General features: G+C 55.2%; 2 protein-coding genes across 3 annotated transcripts in view; one reads left to right on the top strand and one right to left on the bottom strand.

Annotated features, from left to right (window-relative positions):
- Positions 1-6: 6 nt before the first annotated feature.
- On the bottom strand, positions 7-4,109 carry HRC (histidine rich calcium binding protein). 2 transcript variants are annotated; one of them, XM_036275144.1, is made up of 7 exons: positions 3,181-4,109; positions 1,979-3,105; positions 1,835-1,905; positions 1,247-1,315; positions 935-989; positions 413-449; positions 7-231 (listed from the first exon to the last, which is right to left on the bottom strand). In XM_036275144.1, the coding sequence occupies exons 1-7, from the start codon at positions 3,936-3,938 to the stop codon at positions 195-197; spliced, it is 2,154 nt and encodes a 717-aa protein (XP_036131037.1). In that variant the 5' UTR covers positions 3,939-4,109; the 3' UTR covers positions 7-194. The 2 variants fall into 2 exon arrangements, with proteins under 2 accessions (XP_036131037.1, XP_036131036.1); XM_036275143.1 differs by having other exon boundaries at positions 1,979-4,109.
- Positions 4,110-5,218: 1,109 nt separating this feature from the next.
- Positions 5,219-15,919, top strand: part of TRPM4 (transient receptor potential cation channel subfamily M member 4) — a 33,905-nt gene continuing 23,204 nt past the window's right edge. Inside the window, exons 1-8 of the mRNA XM_036275961.1 lie at positions 5,219-5,298; positions 5,609-5,676; positions 11,239-11,413; positions 11,766-11,946; positions 12,146-12,309; positions 13,348-13,531; positions 15,535-15,596; positions 15,705-15,896. Of these exons, the coding sequence (XP_036131854.1) occupies positions 5,275-5,298; positions 5,609-5,676; positions 11,239-11,413; positions 11,766-11,946; positions 12,146-12,309; positions 13,348-13,531; positions 15,535-15,596; positions 15,705-15,896 (1,050 nt within the window). The 5' untranslated portion in view covers positions 5,219-5,274. The remainder of the gene's footprint in view (positions 5,299-5,608; positions 5,677-11,238; positions 11,414-11,765; positions 11,947-12,145; positions 12,310-13,347; positions 13,532-15,534; positions 15,597-15,704; positions 15,897-15,919) is intronic.

Raw genomic sequence — 15,919 nt, 5'->3', positions numbered from 1 at the left:
AAGCAAACCAACCGCCTCGAGGACCCGGGAGTCCGGGACTTCCTTACTCAGATCCACGAGTCCAAGTCCCCGGTCACCACCCGCGTTCCCTGGTGCCCCGGGAACGAGACTCTGCCTGACAGTGAGGTTTCGAGGATTGCGTTTATTCGGAGAAATAAATACGGCTTGTGGAAAGATGTTGGAGGGCGGCTGGGTCAGGGCTCCGGAGTTTCCAGCATGTCCGCCAGGGCCCTGGAGAGGAAGATGCAGATGTTAGACAACCGAAGTGTCCAGAGCTCGCCCCAGAGCGCTGAGGGTTCCTTAACCTTTCCATGTTGCCAAGGGGGAACTGGAGTCCCAGGGTTGTCCAGTAACTCAGCGGGACAGCGCCTCTCTAAACAGGGCCCTTAAACTATCCCCTCCACACACTTACTGGTACAGGGACGAGGAGAAATAGTCGACGTAGCTTCCTGTGGGAGAGAAGAGAGAACACGTTGGCGGGGTACTTACTCCACGGACGAAATTAGGAGTCATCAAGACACGCCGCCCTCTCTGCCATTTCCTTCCCCAAACCGAATTCCACTGGAACTCCTTTCCTTTAAAGGCCCGTCTCGTTACTGCTGGCGCTAAGTGTTCCCATTCTCCAGCTACCCCGGGCCTGCGAATTCTTCTTGCTTTGGCCCCGCCCACTCAGTGCTAGGCCCACCCCTCATCCCTGCACCCATTCTTGCCTCCAAGGCTTCAGCATCTATCCTCTACCTTCTCTTTGCCCAGGCCCCCGTGCTCACCCCGCTCCACCCAGACTCTCAGCCTCGACCTCGCTGCCACACCTACCCTCGCCCTACACAACCTCCCAGTTCTGCCCCTCAGATGTGGCTCCGTCCCCACCGGGGTTCTCCTCGCTGGGCCCCGCCCCTTCCTCAGGTTTCCCCCTGAGCCCGCCCACCAGGCTCACCTGGGGTACAGACAGTTTCGCAGACCAATGGGCAGAGGTAGCAGAACTGGCAGTGCTGGAATGGGAATGGGGAGATCGAGTGAGTGGCAGGACGTGGTCAAAGGTAGGGTCAGGATGGGGATGCAGGCAGGAAGCTAGCTAGGTGGAGGTTAAGGTCAAGAGGCAGGATGGAGTGTAGAGTCAAGGCTGCATCAGGGAAAAGGGATTTGGTCAGTTTGAGGGTAGAGGCCAGGATTTGGGGTTGGGGGTGCTCAGATGGTCCTGGGCCATCCTGAGGCTGAGGTGAAGCCTTAAGTCGGGGGGATATCTCACCTGGCATTGGTCACAGTGCTCTCCCATGTTCTCCTCGTCACAGTGACAGTTCTCACACTCAGTGCATCGCTGGGGACCAGAGGAGGCTGGTTAGATTGGGAGCTACCTGCCAGTCTTCCACCCTTCCCCCAGCTCCTCACCCTCATTACCTCCAACACTGAGCTCAGTATCTTCCCCCAAAGCCACTTCTCCCTGCTTCGTTTCCTATGGCAGGGGGATTCCACATCCCCCCATCACTGTGGGCTGGACCAGAGGATGCTCTCTTCATCCCCTTTTCTATTTCCCCACAGCTTGTCATTCTCCAGTCCCAGGGTCATCTTCCTCCCCTGACTGTTTGTCAAGGACTTTCCTCTCTCCCCACATCCACAGGTGCAGCTCAGGCCTCCTCCTCCCCTCCCTGGACCATTGTCCCACCCTCCTCTATCGTATCCTGGCCTTCAGTCTGTCCCCTATGTGGCCCCAGAAGTGTCCTTCTTCACCTGGAGCTGTTGCTGCCCTTCCTTTGCTCAGAGCCCTCCCAAGGCACCCCAGGGCCCTGGGACAAATTCCAGGGACTGCTCTGTGGATCGACCTGGGCTGGGGACATACATTGCAGAAGGAGCAGTAGCCACACAGGGACCCTGGCTGGTAGTTCCCGTACTCTTGGGCATCCTGTGGACCTGTGGGGACAGGAGGGCAGTAGTGACCGACTGACTCAGCTCCTCCCCGCTCCCACCAGGCCAGATCACTTACCAGCGACTTCACCACTCTCCTCACTGGAGCCACCGCCAACCACCTCCTTCCTGGCCAGTGGGTTGGGGATGATGGTGAACGGGACCTGGTCTTCCTCCAGCTCTTCCTCCTCGCCCTCTTCCTCCTCCTGGTAGTCTTGGCTCAGTGGGGCCTGAACCTCAGTCCTCTTTTCTCTTTTCTCCTCCTCTTCCTCCTCCTCCTCTTCTTCCTTATCCTCCTGGCTCAGGCTGAGGCCATGACCTTCCTCCTCGTCTTCCTCATCCTCTCGGGCCAAACTGCCCTGGTGAGTGCCTTCTTCTCCCTGCTCTGAACCTTCATCACCTTCTTCATGGGAGACATGTTCTTCTTTTTCCTCTTCCTCTTCTTCCTCAGAATCTCTTTCTCTGAAATGGCTTCTATCCTTGACCCCTGTGTATTCTGGGGGCTGGGGGCTAATGTCTTTGATGGATACTCTCTGGCCAGACCCTTCATCTCTGTGGCCTAGTTGACTATGGCTGAGAGCAGAGATGTCCTCCCCTTCCTCCTTGGGGATGCCGTGGTGGTGAAGGCTAGGGACTTCTCTTTTATACTCCTCTGGGAGGTACTCCTCCTCAGTGCTTCTGTGGCCTTGTGGTTGATGGCTTGTAACGTGGTGGCTGAACTTGACAGTGATCTCCTCCTCCTCATCTTCAAGGCTGTGGTAAGTATGTCTGGCAACCTGATGCCAGTGTTCAGTGGACATATCCTCATCCTCTTCTTCCTTGTCTTCATGGCCTTGATGTCCATGGTTGGGGACATGATGGTGGTGTTCATCTGAGACATTATCTTCTTCCTTCCTGTGGCTTTGGTGCCTGTGGGCCAGGAGTCCATACTCAGTGGAAACATCATCATCATCATCTTCTTCTTTGTGGCCTTGGTGTACACGGCTAGGGACATGATGGTGATGTTCATCTGAGACATCTTCATCCTCTTCTTTGCTGTAATCTTTTTGCCTATAGGCCTGGTGTCTATACTCAGTAGATACATCATCATCATCATCATCTTCTTCTTCTTCTTCTTCTTTGTGGCCTTGGTGTCCATGGCCAGGGACATGATGATGGTATTCATCTGAGACACCTTCATCCTCTTCCTTTCCATGGCCTTGGTGCCTGTGGGCCTGGGGTCCATCCTCATTAGAGACATCATCGTCGTCATCATCATCATCATCATCATCATCTTGGTGCCTGTGGGCCTGGGGTCCATCCTCATTAGAGACATCATCGTCATCATCATCATCATCATCATCATCATCTTGGTGTCTGTGGGCCTGGGGTCCATACTCATTAGAGACATCATCATCATCATCATCATCATCATCTTCTTCTTCTTTGTGGCTTTGGTGCCTGTGGGCCTGGTGTCCATACTCAGTAGAAAGACTCTCCTCTTCATCATCATCATCCTCTTCTCTGTGGCCTCGGTGTACATGCCTGATGATATGATGCTGATACTCACTGGACACAATTTCGTTCTCATCCTTGTCTTGATGTCCCTGGCTCCTGTGGCTGGAGAAGGGGTGCCCATGCTCTGCTGAATCATTCACATCTTCATTCCCATGGCCTCTGTGCCCATGGGACTGCTGAGCATGCTCTGTGGAGACCTCCTCATCAGAGACATTCTCATCCGCAACCTCATGGCCTTGGTACATGTGGCCTTGGAGTTGGTGACCATATTCCCTGGAGACATCTTCATCCTCTTCTTCATGATCTCCGTGGCTCCAGAAAACATCCTCATTCTCATCTCTGTGGCCTCTTTGACTGTGGATGGGGTGGCCAAGCTCACCTGACATGTCCTCTGAGGGCCCCGAGACTCCTGCATTGTTGTTCCAGTTGCTGGGGCCAGGCCCAGCCCCTCCCAGCTGCTGGGTCATGGCAGGGGGGAGGAGCAGGCTGGCCACAGCGGCCCAGAGGAGAGAAGTGTGCAGCCATGGCCCACGGCGGCCCATGGGGACGGACGGGCAGCAGACCTTCTCCCAGGCTGGCTCTGGCTGCCACTTGCTGCTATGTGGATGAATGTTGGGGGTTCTTGTCTCTTTTTGGGTCTTTCTCTCTGTGTCTTTTCTTTGCTGTGTCTCTCTCCGTCTTTGCCTGTCTGCCTTCCACTGGCCCTCGATACCGCACTGGACACCCCTGTGAGGCAGTCTCAGGAGCCCCCTGACCCCCCCCTCTTGGGCCCTCCCTCCCACCTTCCAGCCAATAGGGTCTCTCCCCTCCCCTCTCTGTGTCTAAATTTACTCTCAGCCCTGAGTTATTCTGGGTCAGTCCCCTGCCCTTCCCCTCCTGCTCCTCCTCCTCCCAGCTGGGAAAGGGTGGGTGAAGGGGTCTCTCCTTGGCCAGGAGAGGGGGGCCAAGGGACTTGACTTTGGACCACCAACAAGTTCATGTTTGGCAGCTGCAAAGAACAGCTAGACTGGTAATGGGCCAAGTCGGGGGGAGCCTGAGGCAGCTGGGGGCCAAGAGAGATATATGTGAGGGATGAGACCACTGCCATGGAGGATTGGGGTGTCTGGCTAGCCTAGAACACTTTGCCGAGAGAGTGGATGCCAATGTGGAGACCTTAGAGAGGGGCAGAAGGAAATCTGCTCCCGCACACATATGCCCATGACCTCCTGTTTCTGGAACTCAGATCTGGGGGCAGGGGACTGGGCCAGGCCAGGACTATAAATACAGCAGGGGGGCTCAGGTTACCCAAGAGGCTGCAGCTGTCCCTGTCAGAGAGAGCTGGCAAGAGACATGTGGCCCTGCCTGTCCCTGTGTCAATATCTCCCGCTCTTCATCCTGTCCCTATAGCTCTCTGGGTTCCCATCCCTGTTTATGGGTCTCCCTCTGTCTCCTAGTTTCTGTCACTCACTCTCTCAGGGTCCCTGTCCTCCCTCCCCAGGATTCTGCCCCCCTCCCCCCACCACTCTTCGGCTTGTTTTCCCTCTCATTCTGAGTGTCTGCCCCCACCCAAGTCTTTGTCTCCCGCTCTGTGTCAATGTGCCCCCCACCCCCCAGTCTCTGGCATTTCCTCTCTGGGTCTCTGTGCCTCTGTCCCCTTCTCTCTGTTTCTGTCCCCCTCTCTCTAGGTCTCAGCCCCTCTCCGGGTCAGTCTGGCCGGCCTGGCCCGCCCCTGGCCCCGCCTCGCGCCCTGCGTGTCTCGGAGTTGCCCTGCCTCCAGGACCTTCCCCCGCCTCCGGCTGGGCTGAGAAGTGGCAGATCCGGTTTGTTCAAGGCGGATCGGAAATCAGGGTTGGTGGAGGGTATGTGAGGAGCCGGATAGGTTACAGCGACTGCGGCAGCATGGTGGGTCAGGAGAAGGAACAGGTACAGTGGCCGGACCCCGGGTCTGAGGGAACGGGGAGCTGGGCGCCTGGTGTCCTGGTTCCCAGAAAGGAGGGTGCTGGAGACCCAGATTCTTGGGTCGGACGGAAAAGGCATTTGGAGGGGTCCGGACTCCAGGGTCCTTGGGAACGGCTGGGAGAGGGGGCTGTGTGTGGGGGTCGAGACTCCCAAGTCTAGGGGAGGAGGGCGCTGGGGTCCCCGACTCCTGGTCCTGGGGTAGGGCGCGGGATGATTGACTCCGTTTCCCATAGAACTGAACTGGAGTCCCCCCACCCCTTGTTCCTGTCCCCAGAGTTGGATCCCCAAGATCTTCAAGAAGAAGACATGCACGACATTCATCGTTGACACCACAGATCCGGGGTGAGGAATTCGCCCTGGGGACCCGCCCAGAGCGTTCCCAGACTGCTGACCCCGCCCACTGCAGATCCTACCCTTTGCCCCCCCCACCTCCTATTGCTGACACCGGGGACACTTCCAAGGGCGTTCCCCATGGTGCAGTCCCTCGGGGAGGCTTGGAACACTCCAATTTCCCGTGCTCCTGCCCAGGTAGTGTTAAAGCACCGGGACTCGATTCTGTATCTTTCCTTCCCCTGGTCTTTGTGTCACTTTCTGTTTTTCTTTCTTGGCTGTCTCCGTTGTATCCATCCATCCATCCAAGAAACTTTCATTCAGATCTCCCAAGACAGCGTACTTTTCAGGAGCACAGGCCCTGCCAAGGTTCAAATTTCACCTGGGGACACATGCTGTGTGGCTTTGGGCAAATTACTACACCTCTCTGGCCCTAATCTGTCATCTGGACATAAAAACAGACCCTACCCCCTGGGGTTATGGTAGGAATTAAACGCTTGTGATATTTCTGGAACAGTGCCCAACATGGTAAGCACTGAGAAATGTCTGCAACTCCCATGGGCAGGGAGCAGGCGCTGCCCGAGCAGGCCCAGAGAGCTTGTGCTGGGCGGCTGCTACACCACGTGGGTCAGACAGTTTGCCACCCGTGAGCTGCTCCGGCCTTCAATGATAGCCTCTTGCTTGGGTTCAGGCTTTCTAGTCAGTCTCAAAACGATCTTCGGGGCGTGGGAAATGTCAACATTCCTAACTTAGTGTGTGTTTTGTTGTGAACATATTTTCTTAACGCGGTCTGGCCTGCGATGATGTATAAATAAATAAACAGATACACATTTACGGGGGTGAGTGCTGAGAAACTTACTGGTGGACACTAGAGTGTGGTCAAGAGAGTTTAGGAACCTCTGGTCTAGTGGGAGGAGGGATCGGTAAGGCTACGTCGGGGCTGCCAAGGGCTTGCCACTGGGCCCCCTGGGAGCTGAGAGGAGCATCTGGCTCAGACTGGGGAGGACACAGGGCGTCGCTCATGTCATCTGGGGAAGGAGGAGTTGGAGTTTGACAGTTGAAGGCGGGCTGGACAGAGGAACGCGGAAAGTGGTTTCAGGAGTGTAAACAGCATGTGCAAATTGCCCTCTATTGACAATGTGATGCGGCTGGAAAATGGAGCCAAGTTCAGGGTGCATGGGCACTGTCCCGAGAGCGTAGGCCAAGGAGGTCGGCTGGGCCACACCTCACGGGCCTCAAACACCACCTCGAAGTCTGAGACCTTGTCCTAGGGTGCTGGGGAACCACGGGAGGGGCAGGGGCAGCTCTGGGTATGGAAATGCCCTCTGGGGGCCCTGCGAGAATGAACAGGAGTTCGGGAAGCTGGGGAAGAGGTTGGCGGAGGCTCGGGGTGGGAGGGGCAGAGGCCTGAGCCAGGCCTGGGCTGTGAGGACACACCAAGCAGGAAACGCTTATGGGACTGATGGATTTGGGGGGTAAGGAGAGTGACTCCTGGACTTTTGGCCTTGGGACTGGGAGAGAGTGAGGTTGTCCCCAAGCCGAGGGACCCAGGAGGATGAGCCAGTTTGGGAAAAGTTTCGGAGCTCAGTGTGAGACCTAGTGAGTTGGAGGGGCCCAGGGGAATGGGGGCGGGGGGAGGGGGCATCCCAGACCTGGGCCTGGGACTCGGAGGAAGGTCTGGGACTGCCATCCAGGATTTGAAAAGTCCTAGCTGTTGGTGACGATGGAAACTGGAAGTGGGTGGCATGTTTTAGAGGCGGGGTGGGGGAGGAAAGGATAAAGTCAGGGAGGTTGCAAACTGGCAATTCTCTCACCTATTTTATTTTATTTTTTGGCATGAAAGAGCAGTTTGAAAAAAGCTTGTCTCTGGCCCTGGCCGGTCTGGCTCAGCGGTTAGAACGCTGGCCCGCGGACCAGAGAGGCCCGGGTTCGGTTCCCGCTAAGTGCACCTACCTCGGTTGCAGTTTGTCCCCGGCCCCTGTTGGGGTCGTGTGGGTGGCAGCCAGTCAATGTGTCTCTCATGTCGATGTTTCTCTCTCTCTCTCTTCCTCCTTCTCTCTCTCCTGCTCTATCTGAAGATACATGCAAAAATGTCCTTGGGTGAGGATTAAAAAAAAAAGAAAAAGGAAAGAAAAACCCGTCTCTGAAAGCTGCAAGATAAACTTGCTCGCCTCCGGCCCCTGGTGCAGCCCCTGCTGCTTCTCTGCCTCCAGTGAAACTCGGCCCCTGGGGGCATGGAGTTTGAGACCGGTGTAGGGAAGCCCCCTGGGCCTGATCTGGGGACAACCTAGGCACAGGGAGAGAAAGCCACAGCTGAGGGGGGTACAGCTGCTGGCGGGGCAGATGTGCTGTGCCAAGGAAAAGGGTTTCTAGAACCAGAGCCTTTCAGCTGTGACCAGCGCACTTTGTAATGGTCAGATGAGACCTGAATAGACGCCTTTATATTTGGGGACATACCGGTAATTGCTGATCTTATCGGGAACAATTTCTTCGGTTTCAGCGGCCACGCTGAGAGGAAGGAGGGTAGGAGGTGAGACGTGCCCAGGGGAGCCGGCCAGCCCTGTCCACCAGAACCTTCTGCGAAGGTGCAAATGTTCTGTAGCCGCATCCGATGTGGCACCGCTGGCCACGTGTGGCTCCCTACCACTCCGAGGAACTGACGTTTTTACTGTATTTATTTATTTATTTCTGTTCATCCTCACCTGAGGATATTTTTTCCATTGATTTTTAGAGAGAATGGAAGGGAGGGAGGGGAGAGAGGGAGAGAGAGAGAGAGAGAGAGAGAGAGAGAGAGCAACATCAATGTGAGAGGGACACATCGATTAGCTGCCTTCTGCATGCACCCTGACTGGAGCCGGGGATCGAACCTGAAACCCAGGTACATGCCCTCCACTGGGAATTGAACCCAAAACCCTTCGGTGCCTGGGAGGACACTCTGACCACTGAGAACACCAGCCAGGGTGGAACTGAATTTATAATTGTATTTAATTTTTTTTTTTTTTAAAGCTTGAGAGATTTAAAAAATTGTTTCCTTTATTGATTTTATTTAATTAATTACTTTTTTATAATGTACTATTTTTTTTTTTTAAGAAAAAGAAAGAAGGGAGAGAAGGAGGGAGTGAGGTGGGAGAGAGAGAGAGAGAGAGAAGAAAAAGCCCTTTATTGGTTTTAAAGAGAGAGGAAGTGAGAGGGAGATAGAAACATTGATGACAGAGAACATCGACTGGCTGCCTCCTGCATGCCCCCCACTGGGGATCCGGCCCACAACCTGGGCTCTAGGAATCGAACCAGTAACCTCTTGGTGCATGGGTTGATGCTCAACCACTGAGCTACACCGGCCGGGCTAATTGTATTTAATTTTAATATAAAGAGCTCCATGTGGCCAGGGGCTACTGTATTGGACGACTCAGGTTCTGAACATTCCATGAGTAAGTTCTGCCAGGAAGGGCTAGTGGGAAATAAATGGAAGGAAACAGGGGAGTCCAGGGATGGGGTTGAGATGGGTGAAAGCATCAAGTGGGTAAACTGAGGCATGCCAGGAGCCTGGAGGGAAACGCAGGAAGGAGAGGTGTGTCCTCCCCTGTGGTTCTCACAGTGCCAGGAGCTGGGCAGAGTGTATTCTGTTCCTTCTGTGTAGGAATTGGGTGGCCGTTCTTTTTTTTTCTTAATCCTCACCCAGGACACTTTTTGCATTTATCCTCAGCTAGAGCAAGAGCGGGAGAGAGAGAGAGAAACATGGATGTGCAAGAGACACATCGACTGGCTGCCACCCACACGACCCCAACTGGGGCCGGGGACAAACTGCAACCGAGATACGTGCCCTTAGCAGGAACCGAACCCGGGCCTCTCTGGTCCGTGGGCCAACACTCTAACCGCTGAGCCAAATCAGCCAGGGCTGGGTGGCCATTCTTTTATTGACCAAAGTTTGGTCTTCACAACTCTTCCCAGATCCCCATTCCACGTGTGCTGTCCTTACCTGAGGTCACAGCTTACTCCATTTACATAGATGCAGGTCTAAATCCCTCATTCCCCCCAACCCGTGTTCCTTGCTCTTTAAAACTCTGGTGCCAGCCTTGGCTGCTGTGGCTCAGTTAGTTGGCCATTGTCCTGGGCACCGAGAGGTCGTTAGTTCGATTCCCTGTTGGGCACATGCCTGGGTTTCGGTCTCCATCCCCAGTAGGGGGCGTGCAGGAGACAGCTGATCGATGTTTCTCTCTGCCCCTTCCTCTCTCTCTAAAAATCTATTTTTTTTTTTTTTATCCTCACCCGAGGACATTTTTCCAATTTTTGTACAGATAGAGTGAGAGGGAGAGAGAGAAAGAGAGAAGCATCGACGTGAAGGGACACATCGAGTGGCTGCCACCCGCACGACCAACCAGGGCCGGGGACAAACTGCAACCGAAGTACGTGCCCTTAGCGGGAACCGAACCCGGGTCTCTCCGGACCGCAGGCCGACGCTCTAACCGCTGAGCCAAACCGGCCAGGCTAAAAATCTATTTTTTAAAAGAATCTTTAAAAGTCTGGTGCCAATTGCATTTGGATAGCAAGGGCTACATGTACCTTTATGTGATCCATTTGTCGCAAAGAGAAAGAAACAAGCCCCCAAAGACAATTACAATGGAAAGAGAGGAAAGGTGTTTACCTTCTCACTGGAGCTGTTGCCAGCCTACTTTTCTGAGCCTGAAGCCGGCTTTTCTGTGTTAAAAAGGAATAGCAGCCCCGGCCGGTTTGGCTCAGTGACTAGAGCATCAGCCTTTGGACCAAAGAGTCTCAGATTCGATTGTGGTCATGGGCACGTACCTCAGTTTCGGTTCGGTTCCCAGCCCTGGTCGGGTCGCGCAGGAGGCAACCAGTCGATGTGTCTGTCTCACACTGATGTTTCTCTTTCTCTCTCCGCCTCACACTCTATCTGAAGATAAATGGAAAAATATCCTCGGGTGAGGATTTAAAAAAGAAAATAGCAAAGGGTTAGGCATGGATGCTATTCTAGCACCAGCTGAGCCTCTCTCCTTGACAGACGTCAGGACTGAAAAAGGAATGACGTTCTCACTGTGTTTGTTATTCAAGGCTATTTAAAGCTCACGTAGAGTCTGGTATGAAGCCCTCATTCCAGGGAACACTGCATTGTCATCGGCTCCTCTTAGTTCTACGGCTGGGTTATTGTTGTCTTTTCATTTGAGGAGGAAATTTAGCTCAGAGAAGTGGAACCACTTGCCCCAAGTCACACAGCTGTCTTAGCCTCCAACACGGGCGTGCTCTCTGAATCTCTCTCTGAAGTTTTCCTTTTCATGGTGAATATCGCCTGTGGGCTGGGGGCAGAGAGGACCCCCCGCAGGCCCAGTGAGGGTGGGGCCCTGCAGACCCCCTGCTCAGGCTTCCTTGAGGTTCCTTCTGGTGGGCAAGGTGACTGTCTCTCCTCCCTCCCGTGTCTTCCTCAGGCTGGTTGGAGCCAGGGTCAGCAGGGGCTGTGACTGCCTCTTGGGGACAGGCAGAAGTATGGACACTTCTCCAGGATGCTTGGGGCTGGTGGGGGCACCCCTAGGGTTCATGCTCCCCCTTATCCCTCCCCTTCAGAGGAACCTTGTGCCAGTGTGGGCGTCCCCGGAATGTCCACCTGTCAGTGGCTGTGGAGGATGCGTTCGGGGCAGCCGTGGTGACCGTTTGGGACAGTGACTTGCACACCACGGAGAAGCCCACCGATGCCTACGGGGACCTGGACTTCCTGGGTGCCGGCCGCAAGGCCAGCAATGTGAGGCCTGCATGCCTGGGCAGGGCCAGGGTCGGCAAGGGCACTGCACCCCTCTGGGGCGCCCGGAGCTGGGGTCGGGGGGCATCCCAGCTCAACACTGTGTCTCCCCATTTGCCCATCCCTGTCTTCACCTCTCTCTGGGTCTCTGTCTCCTTCTCTTTGGGTCTCTGTCCCCCTCTCTCTGGGTCTCTGTCTCCTTCTCTCTGGGTCTCTGTCCTCTCTCTGTGTTTCTGTCCCTGCCCCCGAGTCTCTGTCATCCTCTCTTTTGTCTCTGTTCCTTTCTCCCTGGGTCACTGTTTCCTTCTTGGTCTCTGTCCTCCTCCCCGTGTCCTCTCCTCCCATGTGTCCACAGTTCCTCCGGCTCTCTGACCGCACGGATCCAGCTACAGTTTATAATCTGGTCACGCGCACATGGGGCTTCCGGGCCCCGAACCTGGTGGTGTCAGTGTTGGGGGGGTCGGGGGGCCCCATCCTCCAGACCTGGCTGCAGGACCTGCTTCGAAGCGGGCTGGTGCGGGCTGCCCAGAGCACAGGTGACTGAGGCAGGGTGGGGGGCTCTGCCTCCTGGGCCGGGGCTGGCTGCTCACCTCCCCTACTTCTCTGGGATGCTGTTTCCCCTCCATCTCTGAGTATGGGTTTTTGTCTCACTATTCTCCCTCTCTCTCTCTCTCTCTCTCTCCCCCCATACTTGTGTTTCTGAACCTCTCCATCACTCTCTGTGTCTCTGTGTAGGGGCCTGGATTGTCACCGGGGGGCTGCACACAGGCATTGGCCGGCACGTCGGTGTAGCTGTGCGGGACCACCAGACAGCCAGCACTAGGGGCACCAAGGTGGTGGCCATGGGTGTAGCCCCCTGGGGTGTGGTCAGCAACAGAGAGGCCCTCATCGACCCCAAGGTAGGACCCAGGGTCTTGGAAAAGGAGGCGGCTGGGGGCCCAGATTCCTGGGTCCAAGGGAGGAGGGGCTGGGGGCCCGGACCCCTGGGTCTGAGGGAGGAGGGGCTGGGGGCCTGGACTCCTGGGTCTGAGGGAGGAGGGGCTGGGGGCCTGGACTCCTGGGTCTGAGGGAGGAGGGCTGGGGGCCCGGACCCCTGGGTCTGAGGGAGGAGGGGCTGGGGGCCTGGGTTCCTGGGTCTGAGGGAGGAGGGGCTGGGGGCCTGGGTTCCTGGGTCTGAGGGAGGAGGGGCTGGGGACCTGGACTCCTGGGTCTGAGAGAGGAGGGGCTGGGGGCCTGGACTCCTGGGTCTGAGGGAGGAGGGGCTGGGGGCCTGGACTCCTGGGTCTGAGGGAGGAGGGGCTGGGGGCCTGGACTCTGGGGTCTGAGGGAGGAGGGGCTGGGGGCCTGGACTCCTGGGTCTGAGGGAGGAGGGGCTGGGGACCTGGACTCCTGGGTCTGAGGGAGGAGGGGCTGGGGGCCTGGACTCCTGGGTCTGAGGGAGGAGGGGCTGGGGACCTGGACTCCTGGGTCTGAGGGAGGAGGGGCAGGGGCCTGGACTCCTGGGTCTGAGGGAGGAGGGGCTGGGGGCCTGGACTCCTGGGTCTGAGGGAGGAGGGGCAGGGGGCCTGGACTCCTGGGTCTGAGGGAGGAGGGGCTGGGGGCCTGGACTCCTGGGTCTGAGGGAGGAGGGGCTGGGGACCTGGACTCCTGGGTCTGAGGGAGGAGGGGCTGGGGGCCTGGACTCCTGGGTCTGAGGGAGGAGGGGCTGGGGGCCTGGACTCCTGGGTCTGAGGGAGGAGGGGCTGGGGGCCTGGACTCCTGGGTCTGAGGGAGGAGGGGCTGGGGGCCTGGACTCTGGGGTCTGAGGGAGGAGGGCGGGGGGCCCGGACCCCTGGGTCTGAGGGAGGAGGGCTGGGGGCCTGGACTCTGGGGTCTGAGGGAGGAGGGCGGGGGGCCCGGACCCCTGGGTCTGAGGGAGAGACTTACTTGTCCCCTAGGGCTCGTTTCCTGCGAGTTACCGGTGGCGCGGTGACCCCCAGCACGGGGCCCAGTTCCCTCTGGACTACAACTACTCGGCCTTCTTGCTGGTGGACGACGGCACCCACGGCCGCCTGGGCGGTGAGAACCGCTTCCGCCTGCGCTTCGAGTCCTACATCGCCCAGCAGAAGACGGGCGTGGGCGGTGAGTGGTGTCTCCTGCCCGCGACCCAGGGCCCGGGCTCAGGGTCCCCGTGGTCTGACCTGGTTGAAACTGGGGGTTTGGGGCGAGGAGGAGTTTTCTATGGTCAAGACCTTCCCTATCATTTGCTGTGTTTAAAAAAAATCTTTAGCTGAAATCTGAAATACACAGGAGTAGACAGGTTGATGATTTTTTTAGAAATGTAAGTATGCCTTCTACCTAGCTGTTTTTAATTGAATTTTTTAGAGAGAGAGAGAAAGGGTGGGGGGGGAGGAGAGAGCCTGCTTGCCCCTTGCCCGGGATTGAGCTCACAACCTGGGCATGTGCCCTGACTAGGAATCGAACTGGCAACCTGGCCAGGGTGTTGTTGTGTGTGTGCCAATTTGATGGTTAATAAGTAACATCTCTTTTTTTTGTTTGTTTGTTTAATCCTCACCCAAAGACATTTTTTTCCATTTTTTGTTCAGATAGAGCTAAAGATTTTTTTTAAATACAGCAAATGATAGTTATCGATGTGAAGGGACACATCGAGTGGCTGCCACCCACACGACCAACCAGGGCCGGGGACAAACTGCAACCGAGGTACGTGCCCTTAGCGGGAACCGAACCTGGGTCTCTCTGTACCGCAGGCCGACGCTCCAACCGCTGAGTCAAACCGGCCAGGGCTCTATCATTTTTATGTGGTTAGATATATTTGTTGTTTCTTTCATAGTCCCTAGGTTTTCTGCTGCTGAAAAGAAAGGTCTGTCCAACTCCATTGCTATATAAAAATTCTCTCTAAGTCTTGTTGTTAATATCTTAGATTTTTATATTTAAAAATTTAATCTAGCCCTGGCCGGTTTGGCTTAGCAATTAGAGCGTCAGCCTGCAGTCCAGAGAGACCCGGGTTCGGTTCCCACTAAGGGCACGTACCTCAGTTGCAGTTTGTTCCCAGCCCCGGTTGGGTCGTGTGGGTGGCAACCACTCAATGTGTCTCTTTCACATCCATGTTTTTCCCTCTCTCTCCCTCTCCTTCTCCCACTCTATCTGAACAAAAAATGGAAAAGTGTCCTCGGGTGAGGATAAAAAAAAAAAAAAAATTAATCTATCTGGAAATAACTTTTACATGTTTTGAGGTAAGGAGCCTACGCGTCCTATAAATAAACCACCTTTTCCCAGATGAATTGAAATGACACTTCAATGATATATTTAGTCCATTGTAATCTATTTCTGGACCTTTTTCTCTTCTGTCTTTCTAGTTCTGGGCAGTTGCTCTAACCACTTAGCCAACTGGCCAGGGCAATGTTTATTTATTTTGAATAGAGTCTTTACAACTTTCTAAGACTATAAATCATGTTTTATTCAAATAAATTCCTTGTCTCTGCCAGCTTAAAAAAAACACCACTTTTCATTTTCGTTATTTTATATTTTTACACTATTACTATGGGATGAGGGTGAACAGCAGTAATGCAGTCTTGTTTCTTATTTTAATCGGAATAGAGTTAGTAGAAAACTATCTTATATGATTGTTTTGTTTGTTTGTTTGTTTTTTGGTACATGCCCCTAGTGGGAACTGAACCTGGGACTCTCTGGTCTGCAGGCCGATGCTCCAACCACTGAGCCAAGCCAGGGCTCTTATATGATTTTAATATTTGGCTTTGGTCGATATCTTTATTGGATTTGGATAGTCGTTTCTTTTCTTTATTTCCTTCATTTTCTGTTTGAACTTTTACCCACACCTGGCTCCTGGCTCAGCAACCACAGGATTGGCTCATGCCTCTAACCAACACCTGTGTCATTCAAGAACCCAGGAGCCCAGGCCCCCAGTCCCCTCCTTCCTTGGGAAACTGAGCATCATTGTTTTCAAACTCTTGCCCCTCCCAACCTGCTCAAAGACAGTTCCCATGAGCCTCACGACAGAGGATTAGGCAGAAGCCAAAGCTTGTCCCTGGCAAATGTGATTCTCCACCGTCCCTGGCAGAAGCTGATGGGAGGTGACCAAGCCCCGGGCTCTCTTCTCTTCTCAGGGACTGGAATTGATATCCCTGTCCTCCTCCTCCTGATCGACGGTGATGAGAAGATGTTGAAGGTATAGGGGCCCAGACACTTGGATCTAAGGGCTTGGGGTGCATTTCAGGGGAGGAGACTGGGGTGAATCCCTGCCTTCCCTGGCCTGACCTCCCCCTTTATCTTATAGCGAATAGAGAACGCCACCCAGGCGCAGCTCCCCTGCCTCCTGGTGGCTGGGTCTGGGGGCGCTGCAGACTACCTGGCAGAGATCCTGGAAGACACTCTGGCTCCGGGGAATGGAGGGGGCAGGCGACGTGATGCTCAAGATCGGATTAGGCGTTACTTCCCCAAAGGGGACCCTGAGGTCCTGCAGGCCCAGGTATGACATTGAAGGCCCAACCC

Source organism: Molossus molossus, unplaced genomic scaffold (genome assembly GCF_014108415.1).
Source record: "Molossus molossus isolate mMolMol1 unplaced genomic scaffold, mMolMol1.p scaffold_m16_p_21, whole genome shotgun sequence".
Taxonomy (NCBI): Eukaryota; Metazoa; Chordata; class Mammalia; order Chiroptera; family Molossidae; genus Molossus; species Molossus molossus.
The sequence above is the reverse complement of the archived record's forward strand: the minus strand, read 5'-3'. Positions and strand labels throughout refer to the sequence as shown.

What these genes read in the sequence shown, in the direction of transcription:
- HRC (XM_036275143.1), bottom strand. Translation starts at nt 3,938, where the DNA reads ATGGGCCGCCGTGGGCCATGGCTGCACACTTCTCTCCTCTGGGCCGCT. An exon ending in GGAGAGTGGTGAAGTCGCTG is followed by an intron (nt 1,906 to 1,978) that starts GTAAGTGATCTG and finishes CTGTCCCCACAG; the next exon opens with GTCCACAGGATGCCCAAGAG. An exon ending in AGCACTGTGACCAATGCCAG is followed by an intron (nt 990 to 1,246) that starts GTGAGATATCCC and finishes TTCCCATTCCAG; the next exon opens with CACTGCCAGTTCTGCTACCT.